The sequence below is a fragment of the Melospiza georgiana genome, chromosome 1 (assembly GCF_028018845.1).
Source record: "Melospiza georgiana isolate bMelGeo1 chromosome 1, bMelGeo1.pri, whole genome shotgun sequence".
Taxonomy (NCBI): domain Eukaryota; kingdom Metazoa; phylum Chordata; class Aves; order Passeriformes; family Passerellidae; genus Melospiza; species Melospiza georgiana.
Genome location: NC_080430.1, coordinates 20,834,398 through 20,853,683, shown reverse-complemented (window position 1 = coordinate 20,853,683; position 19,286 = coordinate 20,834,398). Strand labels below are relative to the sequence as shown.

Sequence of the window (19,286 nt, the reverse complement as noted above, 5' to 3'; positions counted from 1 at the left end):
ATGTGACAGGACATTTCCTTATTTAGAGTACAGAGCCTTATCCATCAACCCGTTGACACAGAGCAGGACCCATCTGCAGAGAGCAGGGTTTTTATATATTGCCAATCTTCTAATCCAACTTTTGGCAGAAGAATGGGAAGCAAGTTACATTTACAATGAGGTTCTCCAGGTTTCTAGTTTTCCTTTCCCTCATGCAATGTTCACTACAGTCATCAGGTAAGTTTCCTGTTAGTTTTGTATTAAACTAGATATGAAATGGTTTACCTTAGGCAGCTTTACAGTTTTAATGTATAGATTGATTATTTTGTATTTTTTATCAGATTGAAACATGATATAAAAAGTATGTTGGGTACTCTGACAGTTCTTAATTCACAGAATAAAAGAGTGGGGGGTGTATGGATGATGGAAAAATTGAGGTAATAAGAGAAGGATATTTAAACTGGAATTTCTTTCAGTGGAAATATTAAATCAGATGGCATTGTGTGGGAGGGAAATGAAAGATGAGGGACCATGGACCACTTTCCCTTTACCTTCCTCATCACACCCACGGTGCAGTGATCAGTTGAGGGATTTACGTATTGACATGATAGCTGTGTGAGTTTCTCTTTCTGCCCCACAACATGAGGCATGAGAAGGAAGAACTGGCTCCTCCCCTCCAGCCTCATCAAATTAGAACAGCTCTACTCTCAAGATGTTTATCAGTCATTGGGTATAGTTATAGAGAGAAATGGTAAAGCAGTAATGTGGAGTGAGTGAAGGAACGAGTTTTCATGAATGTGAGACTGAGAGTCTATATCAGAAATGTCACCATAAAAGAATATTCCCATTATACAGTAATAGTTTTAAAATATGAAACATTGCTAACCTTACAGCATCTGAGTTTAGGCTGAATCTGCAAGACTCCTTCAAGCAGAGAAATGTGCAACTGAAATCTAAAATTTTCACTGGGTAAATATGGTCATAACAGTCTGGTCTGTATTTTCTCTGGTTAACCACCCTTCTCCTTTTAACAGTTAAGGAATAGATGGATAGAGTAATAAAGCAAATAAAGCAAACTTACTGAGCTGTGCAAAAAACAAAAATGCAGTGAACTTATTGTTGGTTCTATTCTTGCAGTTTTTCTCTCTTCAGGAACTACAAGGTGTCACCAACTTTTCATCATAGAATTTGACTTCCTTACAGTGTATACACATCAAACACTAACCACAGTATTTAAACTTCTCATTTTACTAAAACATTTATTTAAAATCTGTAGCCACACTAGGGAGGAAATTATAATAAAAAGAAATTTTAAAAGATTGCATAACTTCTCAATTTAGATAGATAAATATATAATAGATAGATCCATTACTAGAAATTTACAGATATGATTTTATTATTATTTTCATGTCCTTTAACACTTTTATTCCCTCCTAGTTACTTTTACATTGCGAGGAAATGCCAATGGACAGCCTTGTGTATTCCCTTTCAAATACAAAGACAAGCAGTACAATGAGTGCACAGATGCTGGCAGGTCAGATGGGCTGCTCTGGTGTGCAACAACTGCAGATTTTGATGCTGATAAACTCTATGGATTTTGCCCACTGAAAAGTAAGTTTTGCATTTTATTCATTAACTTGTCATGAAATGTTTTGAGCAGAGCATCTTTTGAGCTACCAGGTTTTTATGAGCCACCAGCTGCACACCTGAATGACCTTGTTAGAGTACCCAAATGAAAATCCCCTGACAGGACACTATTCTCAATGGCCAAGAGCTCTCTCTGAAGGGAATGGAGAGCAAGAGGTGCCATTGAAGAGTGCTTCAGCCCAGAAAGGCTCTGACTCAAATGCTGTAGTGACGGTTTCCCTCAATGAACCAGAGGGGTGAAGAGGTTCTTTTGTGGGACTTAAGTGCATGGCATGAACAGCAGGAATTTAGTCATCTATATTATTATTTAGACATTCATCTTCCTTTCAAAAATTCCCATTTCTCTTCCTCCCTCAGGCATTCCCTATAGGTCAATTCTCACTTAAACTGACTTCCCTTTAATTTTCTACCTTATTCTAGTTTCCTATTGCCAGCCTACACAAAAATGCTGCTGTGAGAATTATCTTCCTCTCCCAACTTTGTCATGTCTTGCACTGAAATTATGTTTGGATCCTTCCAGTTCAGGACACAAATATTGGTCTCACCAATGCCCTTCCCAATAACACTGCAGCTTCACCAAGTTTGGTGAGTTGCTCTGCAAAGACAGCAGCTGAGCTGTAAATTGGTGTTACACGGAGTTCTTCTGTCGTTTCTCAAGCTGTCAAAGGCCACTTTCTGTCATTTTTGGGAAAATTGCTTCTCTTTATGGTGAGCTAAGAGGGAGTTCCTACCCATTCCTACCCTGGAGGCATGAAGAGCCTCCAGGGTCATAGTTCACCTACATACTTGCTTTTCTCCTCTGACTTTACCCTGGAATCTCTTTATTTCATTCAATGGATATGTCTGGTTTACCTAGAATTGCATTTGCAGTATGAGAAAGTTCGAAAGCAAATATTGGGGGAAAAATTCATTCCTTTCTAAAAAATATAAACATTTAAATTTTTTTTTTTAATTTTAAAATACACATTATTCTAATTTGATGCCTAGTCTTATATCTTTTTTTTTTTCTGATGCTTAGCATGCATCTTTAGAGATTTTGCATTATTACACACTTTATTTCCTTTTAATTGGTATATGTGAGTCCACTAGAACAGTGCTCTCTGTCACTTCTTCCAGATGACACCAAACGATTTTGGACAGAAGATGTTTCAACGGGCATTCACTATCAGATAAACTCAGAATCAGCTCTAACATGGCACCAAGCAAGGAAAAGCTGTCAGCAGCAAAATGCAGAACTCCTAAGCATTACAGAGGCTCAGGAGCAAGCATATGTAGGAGGTAAAAGGACAGAGAACAAGACCTTAAAAAATGCTGTGATGAAGTGTTGGGGTGCCTTGTTGTGTGCCTCAGGGAACAAAGAGGGCAGGGTGTCAGGGGTGGTTGGGCAGCCACCAAAGGGAGATGGTCTGAACTGCCCTTGCACTGCCTGGGGTTTTTAATGCAGCATTGCTCACAAGCCTCTTTGGCAGTGAAATGTCCCCATGGCAGCACTGAGCTCCAGGTGGGAGCTCCGGCAGCTCCTGCAGTCGGTCCCAGGGAAAGGATTTCCTCTGCTCACCTTTGGCCAAAGGCACTCAAACCTGACCAGGGCTATGGGCTGGTCCTCTAATTCACCTTTTCCCTCTGTGCTTTAAGGATTATTAATATTTCCAGGAGAACATATGATGATGGTTAGATTGGTCCTAATATGGGTGCATTTGCATACATAAAATCAAAATAACTCCAGTGGATTTCAGGTACAGGTATCATAACATCTCTTTGGTTATTAATAGTGTAAAGGAGGCTTTGAAAGGACTCCCATTAAGAAAAAAGCTGGAAAAAAAAACTTATTGACAAATAGACTTATTGACAAATAGACTCCTTTAAATCTGTTACAGAAGAATTTTAGCAAAATTCCCTTATGAATATCAGGGCTTTTTTACATATCCTGTGTTCTAATAAAAGCTACTGAGAAAAATAAAGTCTTATTTAAATAGTGAAATAAGATGTTGATTTGCCCTGCTAAGATCTCTGGTAAATCAATATAGATTCAATCAATGCATCTCAGTAATGAAGAAAATACTGATCTGGGCCTGGTTTAAAATAAGAAATATGAATTTCTTATTTACACTTAATTTCTTTTAGATTATCTTACTGTGAATAAGAATAGAGAGATACCACTGATGGATTTTTTTTCTCATTTAGAGCTAACTAAAGAATTTGGTTTTGCCTTCTGGATTGGATTGAATGCTTTGGATTTCAACAGTGGATGGCAATGGGCTGGGGGCTGCCCTTTCAGATATTTAAACTGGGCTCCAGGTAAGGAATGTATCTAATTTGTAAAGTCAGATCTTCCAAAGGTAGCAATATATTTAGCAAATAATGGCTCTATGTTGTTTGGAGAAATTCTAAACACTACTGAGAAACTTAGGGAGCCAGCTTATAATTCCTCAACAGTTCCTGACAAATTGCACTGGGCCGCTTCAGGAAGGGAAATGGTGTGGGTTTGTGGTGTGCCTCATACAGGATGAGCTCTTTTCTCTGCCTTTTTGGGGTTTTTTTGGTTCTGTGTTTGCTTTTCCCCATGAGTATTCCAAGCTGTCTCCTGATTTGGAAAAGTTTCAAGGTGTCAAAGGAAAAATTAAACTCTCCTCTAAGTTTTCAAGAGCTGTATCAGGAAATTTTCTTTGCTGCTTACAGAGGTTTGTACACACTGCAACAGAAAATAAAAAAACTATTTCAGAGGAAAGCAGAACTGTGAAACTCTTGAAATATATTGGAAGGACAATATAGCTTAAAACTTCATATTCAAAAGTTTGGCAGTTTTTGACACAAGGTATATGTCCAGTTTCAGCAGTTCTTCCTGTAAGAACAAGAGTGTCAGGAAAGGAATAAGACATTTCCCAGTATTATCCTGATAACCAAGTCAGTAGAGAGTCATTGTTTCTCTCTCAGACTATTGACTAAAGGTGGCATTGTACAAACTTCAAGGCAGTTATCCTGTAGGGAAGTTCTTCTTCCTATTAGTGATTCAAGGAATCATAAAAAGATGTGTCCACTGGTAATATGATGTTTCTGTCAATATTTTTTATTAATTTCTTGCTGTGATATTCTATTTTCTCTTTTACTTAAAGGAAGTCCCTTCCTGCTCCCTGGGAAAATCTGTGGACTGTTGAATCCCAGAAAGAATGGTAAATGGGAAAACCAGGCATGCAACCAGAGACTAGGCTACATTTGTAAAAAAGGATCCTTCAGTTCAAAGCCTGACATTATGCCCAAAGGTAGGTTAGTCAAAGAAAAAGAAAGTTTTTTATGACTTATAGAAAGAGAAACTTGTATGCAACATTATTTTTTAACAAAGATGTCAGAAACTTTTGAAAAACACAGCTATACATGACACACATGTATATGCTGCCCTTTTTCTCCCTTTGTGTATTAAACATTCATAGGACAATATTATTATTTTGTTCCATCACTCTGCTTTTCATTCTTGCAAGACAGATTGTAGATGCTCCATCATGGCAGCCAGAGCCAAAAGGCCAATTTGCATAAATATGGTAGAAATATTATTCTGCTTCGCTCCAAATGAATACCTGCAGTTACTCATATATCAATGAAAAAAGTCCTCCTGTGTCTGATGCCTGCAGTTTGCAGTGCTTTGGTTTCCTATGAGCAGAGCAGGAGCAGCAGCAGCCCTGACACAGACCTTGCTGCATCTGTGGGCTCCCCCAATGCACCAGCATGGCTGTGAGCATGGCCCGTGTGAGAGGGGTGCGCTGGAGACTGTCACCTGGGAACGCTGTAAAATCTACTTGGAAAGAATGAGTTATACTAAACAAAGTAGAGAAATAAATTCAGAGAATCTTTATTCCAGCATTAACATTAAAAAGAAACACAGGATTCTATTTTTAAAGTGAGACCAAGGCATGTTTTTAAGAATATAAGTTATAAAAAGGCCACTGAGAGGATATGCAAAGTCGCCGCTAATTTACAAGGTTTGCTGACCTGCAGTTGTCAAAAGACTGCTTCTTGCTTTTCCTTACCTAAAAATAAGTTTGTTTGTGAGAAACCATAGACCAGCAGGCAGAGCCAAAGTGAGTCACCACAGTCAGCACGAGACTGAGTGGCTCTGGAGGACAAAGAGAGGAGAGGCTGGTGTCTGCTTTGTTCTCTCTTTTCTCACAGATCTTTATTTCAAATTGTATTTCTGAAACAATGTCCTCCCATTTTTAAGTGGTTCTCTGTTTAAGGAGAATTAATTGTTTTTACATATTTAGCATCCTGTGTCTTAACAATATTTGCTTTTAATTTGAATGTACTTTGCATTGCCAACTACAGCTTTATGTTTATTCATATGGTTCCATTTTTGTAAAGAGTACTCAAGAGACCTCATTTTAATGTCCTCTATTTTCATCTTGTTCTGAAAAACTGTGTTCTGATTTTAGGGGAATTGAAGCCTGTTCAGTGCAGAGATGGCTGGTGGCCATATGCAGGGCACTGCTACAGCATTCACCGGGAACCCAAAACATGGGAAGATGCTCTGTCTTCATGTAAAAAGCAAGATGGAGATTTGGCAAGCATCCACAACATTGCTGAATACAGCTTTCTAGTGTCACAGCTTGGTTACAGTGAGTATATGTGTAAGCCTGTATTGCATTTGCTCCATCTGTGACATAAAAGCTGAACTTCATATTAAAGTTTAATATTTCTCTGAAATATCACAAGTGAAAGACTGAATCCAACTTACCACTCTTTTATGTTGTTGCTGTTCATAAATACAGAACTATATGTTTATTAAGGGATAATCCATGTTGTAAAGCATAAAGGAGGAGAAGAAAACCAGAAAAGGGTGTTCTATCCAGAGATACATAAAGACCTCTAATGACTGCACTTTTGGCACCTATATTCTATGTACAAGGCTTTAGAACTGAGCTACAAACCTAGAAGATAAACTTCTTGCTGAGATTCAAACCTCTTGCTGATGCTAACCTCTTGCTATATATCCTTCTAAGAAAAAAATATCTTTTCACTTCTGATACTGCTTGGATCTGTAGTAACCAGTTCTGACACTGCAGATGTTGGCCTTGGTGAACACACCTGATGGGCCAACACCTGATGGGCCAACAAGTGCTCTAATGTCCTGGCAGGTGTCTTCATGGGTTGGACTCAGTAGATCTCCTGAGAGATGGGACACCCACAGACATTCAGTGTCTTCATGCTCAGGACTAGTTTGATGCTCTGAGTCGCACAAAGCCTGCAAAAATCTTCTGCCACCTGTAAAGAGCCTTATCCTCATTAAATTCAACATTTCTGAATGGAATGTGATGTTTTTTCCACAATGTATGTCTCATAGAGACCTGAGAGGAAACAGCATTTTTATAAAAGCTCAAGACCACCTCTTGTGTACCACATGCCAAGTTTATTACTCCCTGCTTGTTCTGCATGTGGAAGCATTCACTGCACAGTGGAAAATAACCAAACCTATTTCTTGTCATGCTTCAGAGCCAACAGAAGAGCTGTGGCTGGGTCTGAATGACCTGAAGACTCGCTTCTACTTTGAGTGGAGTGACGGGACCCCTGTGACGTTCACCAAGTGGCAGCGCCGGCATCCCGCGCACACCAGCGGTGCGGAGCGCTGCGCCGCCATGGAGGGGCAGGTACGGCGAGCACTCCTCTCACAGCTCTGCACACACTGACTGCACCCACCCAAAATCACCCATGTGCTTAGGCAGGGATCATTCCTTATGCTGCCTTGAAACAGTTTTGCCCCAAAATTTGGTATCAACCAGAAGACAAGTTCAGAGGTCAGGAGACATCAGAAGGAGAGGAAGCGTTTCCCCAGTACCACCTTCTGGAATTCCTTGTCTGGTGAAAATTCTGATCCAGAAATTTTACGTTAAATTCTTTCCCTTGGTTTCAGCAAAGAAAAAGTTTAAGTTCTGGGAGAGGAATAGGGATGAAATAGTTTATACCCTATGTGGATACCATAGATGCTATTTGCATACCTCATATTTCAAGCAGATAAGACAATTTTGTCTCTCAGTGTCATGTCACTGAGGCATGGCATTGAGACACAAAGACCTGACACTAGGACATGTTTCTCCAGTTGTCATCTACCTGCCAAAAAATAATGTAAAATTCTATAATGTTTCTGACTGCTTGACTCACAAACTTAATTTTCTTGCAACACATGTTTGTTTGATACATTTACCTGCATGTGCATGCACATGTATGTGCACACAAAAAGTGTCATGAATTTTGAAAGAAAAAAATTTAAAATGCTGGTATTAAATGCTTATTATTATTGAGAGAACTTTTATGTCATAGAATAATGTTAATGTTTGTCAGTATTAGGCATCAAAATAATTTATCCTAAATCAGATTTTACAGGGGAATGAGGGGAAAGTTCGTCTTAAATAAACTATATTTTTTTAAGTATTTTTAAGTATTTAATCATATTCAGATTCTTTGATGGATAAAATAGTTAGATTTACTGCAACCCCAGCAGATGTGCATTAGTTCAGTTTAATTAATCTTTTTTCCAGCATTGTAGTGAAATAATCTTGCTCCAAAAGCAGATCCTACCAGCACAGATGAGGTGGATCTTTACAAACACTTTCATTTAAAAGTTATGCTAAGAAGTAATGTTGAGAATTCAAAATGTTAATTTCCTTCTTTCATCTGAAAACAGCATTAAATGAATTTTAAACTAGTACTTACGGGTGTGTATACTTTTTAAAATAAATCTCCATCAGGTCCTATGAAGAAAGAGAAAAACCACTAGCTGTGCTTTTGTGTGCCCTTTCTTGACATTTTTTCCTTCTCCCTGCTATTCTAGGATGGATACTGGGCAAATGATGCTTGTAATAAGCAACTTGGTTACATCTGTAAAAAGAAGCCTTCATCACAATCCTCTCAAAAAGAGAGAATCGAGGACCTAGGCTGCCAGAAAGTAAATGCCCTCTCATAAATAATAATCTGAAAAAATGTACAGGAATTAGTTTACTTGTTCTTGCTTCTTTTGGATAATGTCTTTGTATCTTATAAAAAATCTACTGTTGAGGCAACCTAGTCTCTTCCTGATAGCAGTTTACTAATACCATTTTTCATTTCTGTTCTGAAAATTTCCAAGACAGTTGAGATTCATGTATGTGTAAGTGAATACTGCCTTGCCCTCCATCCCCAGATGAGCTGCCCTGTGGTTCAGAAGAGCTTTGAGTCTGTATTGGTCAGCAGAGATGTCTATAAGAGCAAAAAGTGGGGTTGTTTTATTGATATTCCTCCTTTCTGCTCTCCTGGAAAACAAGCACTTCTGGATTCCTCTTGGCTAAGAAAATCTCCTCACTCCTTGTACTTGGGAGTGACAGGGAAAGCTCTGGGGGGCTGTGCTTGTGTGTGAATTCATTTCTGCATTGCTATATTGTGGTATTTCATTATGTCTGATTGTGCAGCTCTGGAAAGCTGGAGCTGCAGGTCCCCCGGAATAAATCACAGGCTCCTTATAGACTCAGTTTGCACAATCTCAACCTTGCAGAGCACTGGAAAGCCACAGCAAATAGCATAGTCACGATTTTCTTTGAAAACTCATGTATGCAAAAATGAGATGAAAACTGAGATCTTAATGCCATCACTTAAATAAAAAGGCCTCCTGTAGGAGTAAACAGCATTAAAAAAAAACAACTTTTATTTACTAACAGATCAGCCCAGTCTCATCTCAGTTTTAAACTCAGCTGCAGCAAATTGAGCATTTAATATTTACACACATAAGAGCAGAGAAATTTCTACATTGAAGTATCTTTCCATTGCACATTAAAAATCTTATGTTTGTCACAGGGTTGGAAAAGATATGGTTTTCACTGTTACTTGGTGGGTTCTGCACTTTTGACATTCTCAGAAGCAAATAAGACATGTGAACAGAGCAAAGCCTATCTAGCTACGGTGGAAAGCAGGTGGGAAAATAACTTCTTTAAAAATGCTTTTAATGGAGAAACTCCCAAGAATTTTCCATTTTTTGATCCCATCAAAGTGTTTTATCAGCATTTAAAAAAAAATTATTGTAGCAAGGCATTCAAAGGTAATCCATGCAGGAAAATTAAACCCAAACCAAACAGCTTAATGTTGTATGGCTATCAGTTAATCTATTACAGCAAATTTCAAATTTCAGGGCTTCTTGAGTAATTTTCCTCTTATCTTTCAATTCATAATTAAAGCAGCTTCTGGCTTTCATGGGATTTTTGGGTTTTTTGGTTGTTTGGTTGGGTTCTTTGGGGTTTTTGGTTTGCTGGGATTTTTTTCTGTTGGAAAGTAGGTATTACAATTTTCATCTATTTATTGGTAGGTGGTTTCTCATTTTGATAGGAAAGCTTTAATAAAAATGTTATCCTAAACTACCTTCTAAGGCAAATTCTGAGCAAACGTAGGAAATCTTCCCTAGAACCTGCCCTCTCCCACAGCCAGAACAGATCATCTGTAATCTACCTACATCCCTGTCAGGCTTCAGAGGCTACATGGCCCCTGAGGAACATGTCTGCCTTCAGAGGAGATGGGTAGCAAAGCTTGGTCCTGTCTTGGTGGTCTGCTTGAGGCACCTCAGAGATGTGGAAAGACAGTGAAAAGAGTAGAATACAACTAGAAGCCCATGGGAGCAGCAATTTTTGATGTTTCAGATGCATTCAGCTGTAAGGAGAAATTTGTCCCTCATGAAATTCTTTTGACTGCAGTTTAAAGGCTGCCAGGGTTTTGCTTGGACTTCACTGAGGGGCTTCTGGTTTTGGGTCACGTCAACACTCCTCTGTATCACTTAGATGAATATTGCACACTAACTGTCCAGGCTGTGAATGGACACTGTTTCCCACTGCAGGAACGAGCAAACCTTTCTGATTAGTCTGACGGGGCTGAGGTCTGAAGAATATTTCTGGATTGGTCTGTCTGACACAGAAGAACGAGGGAGTTTCAGGTGGACCAATGGAGAAACTGCTCATTTCACACACTGGAACACAGCCATGCCAGGTAAGCTCTGCATGGGCTCAGCCCCTGCCACAGTCATGCAGTTGCAGCTCACACAGGTTTGTGCTCCCATTCCCCTGGTTAGAAGTTAGAGTGGGCACTGTGTTTTGTGCCTGTGGCTGTGGGTGGCCAAAGCCACCACTGTGTCACTGTGCCTGACGCCAGTGCACCCAGCACTGTCACAGCTGAGCTGCAGGTGGTGGTGGTGTAAGTCAACCTGCTAAGGTGTGCAGAGACAGATTTTGGTAGGTTAGACTGAAAGCAATGCTGTGTTGGAGTTAACAAGGTCCATGGTATAATTATTTTTGCCATTTTTAACACCAATTAACAATAACTCATCAGCCTGAGAAAAATTATTCTGGACTGATTTTTGACCCACACTGTGCATATGTAAGAAATGAGCAGTGAACACGAAACAAAACAGTTTGGCATTTCAGCAATACAGCTTAGCAGCTATCCGTGAGCTCTTGCTTTCATACAGCTAGCTATGCCTTAAAACAAATATGCTGTACTTGACATCACCCTTTTGAAATTGAGTTACCAGGATATTGAGAACTCCAAAGTACTTGTCAGGTCATCTATTACATATGTAAATTTAATCAAGGGCCATTTTCCCTGTGATTTCCCCTGGGTTGACAAGATAAGGAAGATTTGTTTTCTGGAGCTTCAAATCTCTGGTTTTGGTAAAGCTGTGTCTGTGGGACTCATTGGCCCATACCTGGCCTCTGACAGTTGATATTAAAAATAGTTCTATATCCAGAATATTTTTAATATTCATAATCTGCCTCTTTCTTTTCATAATTTTCAATTTATAAAAGCAAATGTCTTATTCCTTACACAACAATTAAGGCTTTGGTTTTACTCATTTCTCTTCCACATCACACAGGGAAAGAGCAAGGCTGTGTTGTCACGGGAACTGGAATTGCAGCTGGATTATGGGATGTTGTTAGCTGTGAGAAGACATGGAATTATCTTTGCAAGCAGCGGGCAGCAGGAGCTCCACCTCCTGCTCCTCCAGAGCAGGTTCCTGGGGCTGAGTGTGCCACAGGCTGGGACAGAGCCCCGCGGGCTGGCTCCTGCCTCAGAGTACGTGTGGGCCCACTTCCCTGGGAGCCAGGACCAGGGGACAGTGCCCTGGTCACCAGGATGCTGGGGCATTGTTTGGGAACGATCTTCTCTTTGGTTTTCAAAGCAAGAAAACATGGGGGGAAAAAATCCATCAAATGTAACGAAACTCAAAAACGGAAAATGATGAACGCAGGGTGCTAAAATTATGCCTTCTTTTACCTAAATTCCAAGTGAGGACCTCACCTAATTTATTTGCTTCCAGGTGTTTGGAACTTCAAAAAAAAACCATAGTATTTATTACGTCTCAAGAGCTGGCAGTGTCATTTGCATGAGACAATGCTTCTGAGAGAAAATGTTCCCCTCTGACACCCTTCTCTCACACAGCATGTGGTACTCGTAGCAATACTTTTGGATCTGGGTTTAGTTGATGACTCTTTACAGCGAGTAAAACTTTTGAGCATTCTCTTGATTTAGCTAAAAATGCCTTAAAAAGCTCTCCCTTTTTGCAAAGGGAAAAAGGAAAGAAAAGGCAATACAGATCAAGTAAATAAATATGCAACATTGCTCTTCCATAAGTCTGCTCTCACTTTCTTTCCTGAGAGTCTCTGACTGTTGGGAGACCAGATCTGATTTTATTCCTGTATTTACAGGAGTCTGAGCTTCCATGTCACATGTAATTATGATTGTTTCTGCCATTTACCAAATTGCTAATTAGCATTTCTATAAAATGTCAAGCACTTAGTCCTGTTAAACATATCCTTAGTCCAAGAATGTATGTTCCTCATGGCAGAAAGTGTATTTTGTATTTGTATGCTTTCACCTCAATACAAAAAACCTCTTCCACAGCTGGGGTCCACAACAACTTTCTGTATCCATTTTATCTTTTCCAGTCCAGCTCACTGACTTACCCTTTCCCTTCCTTTTTCCAAAAATCTTCTGCTTTCTACTGCAAAAATGGTTGAAGTTTTTCATCTTTTTTTTGAACCTTTCAGTGGACAAATTCGAATTAAGTTGCAGATTAGTTTTTTCTCTTCTGTACATTCTGATACTTTTTGTTCTCCTCAGATGCCTATACTACATTTGCCTTATTTTAAAATAGCTGATGCTAAGAAAAAATATTTACACTTCACATTTTTAATGTTTAATGTTAGAGGCTTGGACAGGTGTCAGGTTGTCTCACTCAAGAATAAGGGCATGCTAAAATGATGCTGATTTTAATCACACATATTTTTTAAGCTTCACAAATTTACTAATTTATTTTTACTTTTTCAATAGTTTTTTGTGAGAGAGGGAAACCAAAAGAAGTCTTGGTTTGAAGCTGAAGAATTCTGTAGAGAAATAGGTGGAAATCTGGTCACAATCAATACAAAAGAAGATCAAATTTTAATATGGCAATTAGCTTTGTGAGTACTTGCATACGGTTCTTTTTCATGTTCCTGCTATGTTAAATAAAAATTACTTAAAACATATTCGGAGCTGAACAAGTGAAGAAGCAAATTAAAACAGTTGAAAATCATTCCTCACTATTCTTATAAGTTAAATAAGCATCTATTCATGCTGTACTTTTGCTAAAGCCTCTGTCTTTGACCTCATACTACAACCAAGATCTGTGCTACATCCACAGGGATGGGAACCTGAGTTGGCTCTGGGCCACATCACTGAAACTTATTTTTAAATATGAGAGTCTTAGCCCAATGCAGAGCACTATCAAAACTCTGATAGAGTGCAGGGAGTGAGCCTGGCTTTGGGCCACAGCTCCCAGTTCAGGTGTGACAGAAAGCAGGATGTTTCTGTGCTTTTCAGGATTTATATCCCAGCCTCTCTTTCTATGCTTATATATCTATATTGTATGAATTATTTTAGGGACAAAGGACTGAACACTCAGGCTTTCTGGATTGGTTTGTTTCTCTTAAATCCTGATGAAGGATTTTCCTGGATTGATGGCTCCCCTGTGAGTACTTATTTGCTGGATATTAATTGACTTTCTGTCTTTTAGAAAATAGAATATATACTGAGTAGCTGCAGTGCACTGTCTTAACACAACATTGCCTGTGTTTCATCCCTGATACCATGTTATATCCCATCTTTGATAGTCTGTGCCCTTAGACATTCACAGCCTCCCAAAATGGGCACTGCTGTGTGGCAGTACAGTGAAGTCTAGCTGCCTACTTTCAAAAAACAAGATAAATGTGACTCCTTCTGTCCATCAGTTTTTCTTTTATCAAACACATGGTTTTCTATACCATGAAATCTCTTCACCTTCTTCAGGGGGTGGTGGGGAAAGTAACCTGACCAGCATGACCTTCACAGCCCTCTCAGGTCTGTTTGAACTCCTCGTGATCCCATAAAAAAGGTACTTGAGATGATGAGATACTGAAATTGTTTCATGATGGCAATCTCAATTACTTCTATTCAACTCAATTCACACAGTAATTGATATGTATTTCCAACACAGGTAATTTATGAGAACTGGGAGGAAGATGAACCCAACAACTACAAAGAACTTGAACATTGTGTTATGTTTAATGGATCACCCCAAATGCGCTGGAACGACTTGCGCTGTGAACATTTACTTAATTGGATTTGTGAAACAAAAAAAGGTATTATTACTTTCCCATTTAATTGGAGCAATAAACACAAGCTTAAAAAGCAAATTTTATGGATTTAAAAAAATTGAAAGGAACAAAGACACTGAGAATTGTTCATTTTAAAACCAGTTGCAGTGAAGGCAACACATAAAGCAGGCAGAATGAATTAAACTATTTCTCTTGTCCTTGGGTGCAGGAAGTTAGTGACCCTATTACTTCATCTCTAGTTTTATTTCTTTCTAACATGGGTTCAATAAATTTGTGAAGCAAAGGTACTTATCCCCTCTCTTTTTATTATTTCTTCTATTTCTATCTGCTTTAGGCTTATCCAGAATAGCTGTAGATGCAGGACGTAGAGTCCTCTCTAAGGAAGTGAAAAAACTAGGGTGAAAAAACACACTGTGAAACAACTAATGGGAAGCAAGGGGGGATCAGTTGCTATAAGAACCAGCAACTCTGAAAACCCAATCTGATCAAAAGGGGAGGTTGGTGTAACCTTGATGGACTCCTGCATCCTCCAGCTTTGCCTGGAGAGCTGGGCCCCAGTGCCAAAACTCCCCCACCTGGTGCCAGGCTCACAAAATGGACCTGACAGATGTTGGGGTGCTCCCCAGCAGGAGAAAGAAACGGGGTCTGCATGGGCTGAAGAGATCTAGTGACAGCTGACAGTGAAAGATTTTGTTTTGCTTGCTCAGTTCTACTTCTACATCCCTGCTTCCTGGTTGTAAACTATTTGTATGCATCTCCATGGAGAAGGAGATTTTTAAAACCTTCTTGAAACAAAAAGAAAGTTGGATGCACACAGAGAACTACTAGGAGGCACAATAGGAAGGGGAAGGGATAAGCAGTTTCATAGAAACACTGAGTGTATCTAATATTTGATGACTCCGCCAACAAAACCCTTGAAGGGTGAATAAGGCACCATGGTAACATTGAAAAATTGCTTAACCAAAAAGGAAGAATCACTGTTCCCTTTTGGTAAATCAGTCACACAAGTGCACCATCCAAGCCCTGATTTGTGCAAACCAGCTCACAGCAGCACATCCTGTGCAGCCCTTTCTGGCACTCTGAGCATGCTGCTTTGTATGGATGTGTCCCTCTGCTCTTGGTGAGATTGCTCAGAAGGAGCTCAGAAACCACAACACAAAGACTCTGACCAGTTTATCTTGATCTTAGATGACCTTTCAAAAGCAAGAAAAAAAAATCAAGAAATTAATCTGGTAATTGTGAATCTAGATGATGTGATGACCAACACGAGAGAAGACATTCTCAGATGTGAATTCCCTCATGTGCACTCAAGACACCTATTCACAAAAGATATTCCAGCTTTCCAAAAACAATGAATGTTACAGTTATGTTAGGATTAAACAATAAAACCAAAATTACCAGAAGTATATAAATTAATAATGAAGACATTGAGATAATTTTAGTTCTATTGTTCACTAAATACTTAAGAAGAAAGTTTTTAAATGATCCCAGAATAAATTTTCTTGATTTTTCTTTTTGTTGCTTATTTCTCATCAAACTATTTCTGTCATTTCTATAATATTGTGTTTCTGTCCATCAAACCACAGAAGAAATGTGAGAATCCTTAGTTCAGAGGTACAAAATAACAGGCATTCATATGAAAGCAGAGTTTCCTTTGAGAGGCTATAGCTGGTTCTGGGAATACAGCTGATTTGCTTCCTCCTGGTTCAATTTGTAATCAGATACTTGAGTTTGATATCTATTGGCTGTCCAGGACTATTAAAAAAAGACTGTCTTAGTAAAAGCCAAGTCATCAGGAAAGGAAGAATTCATTGACACACTGGAAGTTAAATCTGACATTAGCAATAAACCAGCATTACATTTTCAGTACTTGTAGTCTATTACCATCTCAGTAAGCTTTGGGATTTATTATATTGAATTATTTTGTTTGGCTCCAATCCCAGTAATATTTAAAAGAAAAAAGAAATCATAGAGTATCAAGTGAAAATGCTATAACAAATTTTCAAAGTAATTTTTGTTTAATCTACAACTAATTTTCTGTGAAACATGGATTTTTTGACACAGTACTTTTGCATATATTACTGTAACATATTTTTCACTAGCTAAATATTTCTAAACTATACACTAACTTTAATATGGCAGAATGCGCTCTAAATTCTTGAAAATGCATTATCTGATTCATAGTTTGCCTGGGGGGTTTGACTTTTTCCCTATCTATTTTACAAAGCATATGAAAATACTTAAGCAAATGTCTCTGATTTTCTTTTTTTAAATTTGGGATGTTGCTTATGAAAATCTTCTATTTTACAGGTACATTGATAAAGCCTGAAGCAAACTACAAGCTTGGTAGGTTTTTTCCTCTTTCACAAAAATTACTGTATAGTTTTCAGACTCTGTACAGACCAGATAGGAAAGCATTATATATGCTTTATCTTTCAGACTATCAGCTCACCAGTGATGGATGGATTATATATGAAAATAAGCAGTACTATTTCAGCAAAGAGCATGTCCATATGGAAGAAGCACGGAGAATTTGTCAGAAGAACTTTGCTGATCTTGTTGTCATTGAGAAAGAAAGCAAAAGACGATTTCTGTGGCACTATGTAAGCAGGAAGCCTATTAATTATATATAGTTGAATTTTGAAGCACAGCAGGTGATAAAATACAGGGAACATACTAAATATTTAGGAAGACTGGAGTCCTGAGCTATTGTCCTACATTACATTTTTATAGAGCAATAGATTTGTTCAGCACCTGTAAAATTACTATTGTTTTTTATATGTAGAGGAAAATGCAAATATTAAAGAGGTATGCAAATATTAAAGGTGCAGCAAAGGATAGTCCAGGCCCAGGTTGCTTATCTTTTCTAATATATGTAGTGTTCAGCACAGTGATAATTCTCTGTTGCCTGCTTGAAACCTAAGTCTCAACCTACCATATGCTTATGTGAGATTCAAATTTTTTAAAAAAGGAAAAATAAATCAAAAGTATGATTAATTGCCTTTCAGATTTTTACTTGACATTGAGGAGCAATTTAGTGCTTAACTATTAATTATTTCTATTTTAGATTTACACAAAACACAGAGGAAAATCATTTTTCATTGGCTTAGTTGTCAGCTTTGATCAGAGATTCAGGTGAGTAAAGAAAAACTGGTAATGGACAACAAATTTGGTAATTTCATCTCCAGGGAGCATTTCTGTGTGCTTTCATCTTACAAGTTAAAAACTGTTGTACAACTGACTTCTGGATAGTTTTAAGGAGATGTCTCAGATCCAAAGTATTGCATTCTTCTATGTTTAAGCAGAGAAATGCATATTCCTTCCAAACTTGGGAGAGCAAACCCAATAAAAATTCATGGCTAAGATTCAGCTCACTTAATGCCCTACACAGTGAGAACTGCAACCCTGCACAAGTAGTGAGGAGAAGCAGCTAATTTGAAGATGTTATTTACCTGACCCACTCTTGACATCAACCTAAGGGTGAGATTCACCCTAACCAGATCTCCAATGACTACAGAAAAAGTCTGGAAGTTTTGATAAAATATCTATGTAAGGATTAAATCAAATGATTCCCATGCGGTTCAAGTTATGTGAGCTGGAAGCTAGAAGCATGAGTAGCATCTACTCCAACAGCTTGCTGAAATTTCTGGCAGGAAACTTGTTTTAACAATGCATATGTAGAAGGCTTTCAGGAGGACACCCTCATGGGATGTGAAGATGCCCATCCATGCCTTGAAAGTGGTAGAACTAAACAGATGAGGGGCAGCAGCAGGGCTGTGGCTGCGTCCTCCCCAGGATATGTAGAGTTTTTGCCCTCTGGTCACTGCTAACACCTTGCTTAGCCCTGTGCCCAAACAGACCTTGTGAGTAACTGCTGAGATGTCTGCTGGCAGCCACTGTCCCCTTGTTTCTTCCAGATGGCTGGATGACAGCCCGGTGAATTATGTTGCCTGGGCTCCAAATGAACCCAATTTTGCAAACAATGATGAAAATTGTGTGGTGATGTCAGAAGATTTTGGTGAGTAAAATAGCAACAAGAAATATTTGGGTAAAATTTAGCATCAAAATCCAAAATGTTTGGTACATAAATTTGAGTCTACCCCACAGAGAAGTAGTTCAACAATACCGACATTTTTTCATAACACACTCAAGTTTGAAACTTTGTCATCACTTAGAAAAGAAACATATTGTAGAGGAAGGAGGAGTGTATTTGGGTAAACATGTTTCATCTGTGCTTTATGAATGCCATCTGAGCCTGACTGATGTAGTGGTTACACAAGAGTTTCTCTCTATTCCCCAATCTTTAAACAATTATCTGTATTCCATTTTTTTCAGGCTTATGGAAAGACATAAGTTGTGCTGTGCAAAATGCCTTTATCTGTGAAAGGCAAAATTCAACTTACTCAGGATTTGCTCCTCCTGTGATTCGACCTTTGGGAGGATGTCCTGAAACTTGGCTTTTGTTTAAAAATAAGGTACAGCAATAACTGTCAGCCAAATTTAGCAAATTTCTTCTAGGTGAAGAAAACAACTATCCCTTTTATCTCATTAAATAAATTCTCTCTCTTTAAGCACCAATTTATTAAGAAGTATGCTAGTTAGCAGTGCACTGCATTTTCAGTTTGGCAAATTTGTAATAAATATTAAATATTTAAAATCAAATTTTAAATTTTACAATTTAATTAAGTATTAAAAAAGAGGTGATTTGAATGTTTGAAATTATAATTTTTGTAAATGACCCTGTGCCTTTAGCCATAGCTACTTTTCTAGTTTCTAGATACTTCTGCTTATTTTTGGCATATTTACTGCATGGAAATCCTGATCCATTCTCCTTATCTGTAAATGTAACCCTGTTTTTCTGAGTAACAAAAATGAAAAAATGAAAGGTCAGACTTTTCATAAGTAATTGGCCATCACAGAAACTCATCCTAAGCTGAGTAACACAAAAAGCAATAAATGTCAAATCAAATATAAAAGAGAAGCAAACATTGCTTTCTGCTAAGTTAAGCAAAAAACTTGAACATATGAACT

General features: G+C 38.3%; 1 protein-coding gene across 1 annotated transcript in view; it reads left to right on the top strand.

The window, feature by feature from the left end:
* The first annotated feature begins 155 nt into the window (after positions 1–155).
* The window catches only part of LOC131088225 (macrophage mannose receptor 1-like), a 32,730-nt gene continuing 13,599 nt past the window's right edge, over positions 156–19,286 (top strand). The window contains exons 1-19 of the mRNA XM_058032091.1: positions 156–216; positions 1,417–1,590; positions 2,743–2,904; positions 3,811–3,924; positions 4,740–4,886; positions 6,051–6,233; positions 7,108–7,262; positions 8,444–8,557; positions 9,439–9,554; positions 10,466–10,614; positions 11,498–11,697; positions 12,955–13,082; positions 13,543–13,630; positions 14,135–14,279; positions 16,566–16,601; positions 16,695–16,858; positions 17,323–17,390; positions 18,173–18,273; positions 18,591–18,730. Of these exons, the coding sequence (XP_057888074.1) occupies positions 156–216; positions 1,417–1,590; positions 2,743–2,904; positions 3,811–3,924; positions 4,740–4,886; positions 6,051–6,233; positions 7,108–7,262; positions 8,444–8,557; positions 9,439–9,554; positions 10,466–10,614; positions 11,498–11,697; positions 12,955–13,082; positions 13,543–13,630; positions 14,135–14,279; positions 16,566–16,601; positions 16,695–16,858; positions 17,323–17,390; positions 18,173–18,273; positions 18,591–18,730 (2,445 nt within the window). The remainder of the gene's footprint in view (positions 217–1,416; positions 1,591–2,742; positions 2,905–3,810; positions 3,925–4,739; positions 4,887–6,050; positions 6,234–7,107; positions 7,263–8,443; positions 8,558–9,438; positions 9,555–10,465; positions 10,615–11,497; positions 11,698–12,954; positions 13,083–13,542; positions 13,631–14,134; positions 14,280–16,565; positions 16,602–16,694; positions 16,859–17,322; positions 17,391–18,172; positions 18,274–18,590; positions 18,731–19,286) is intronic.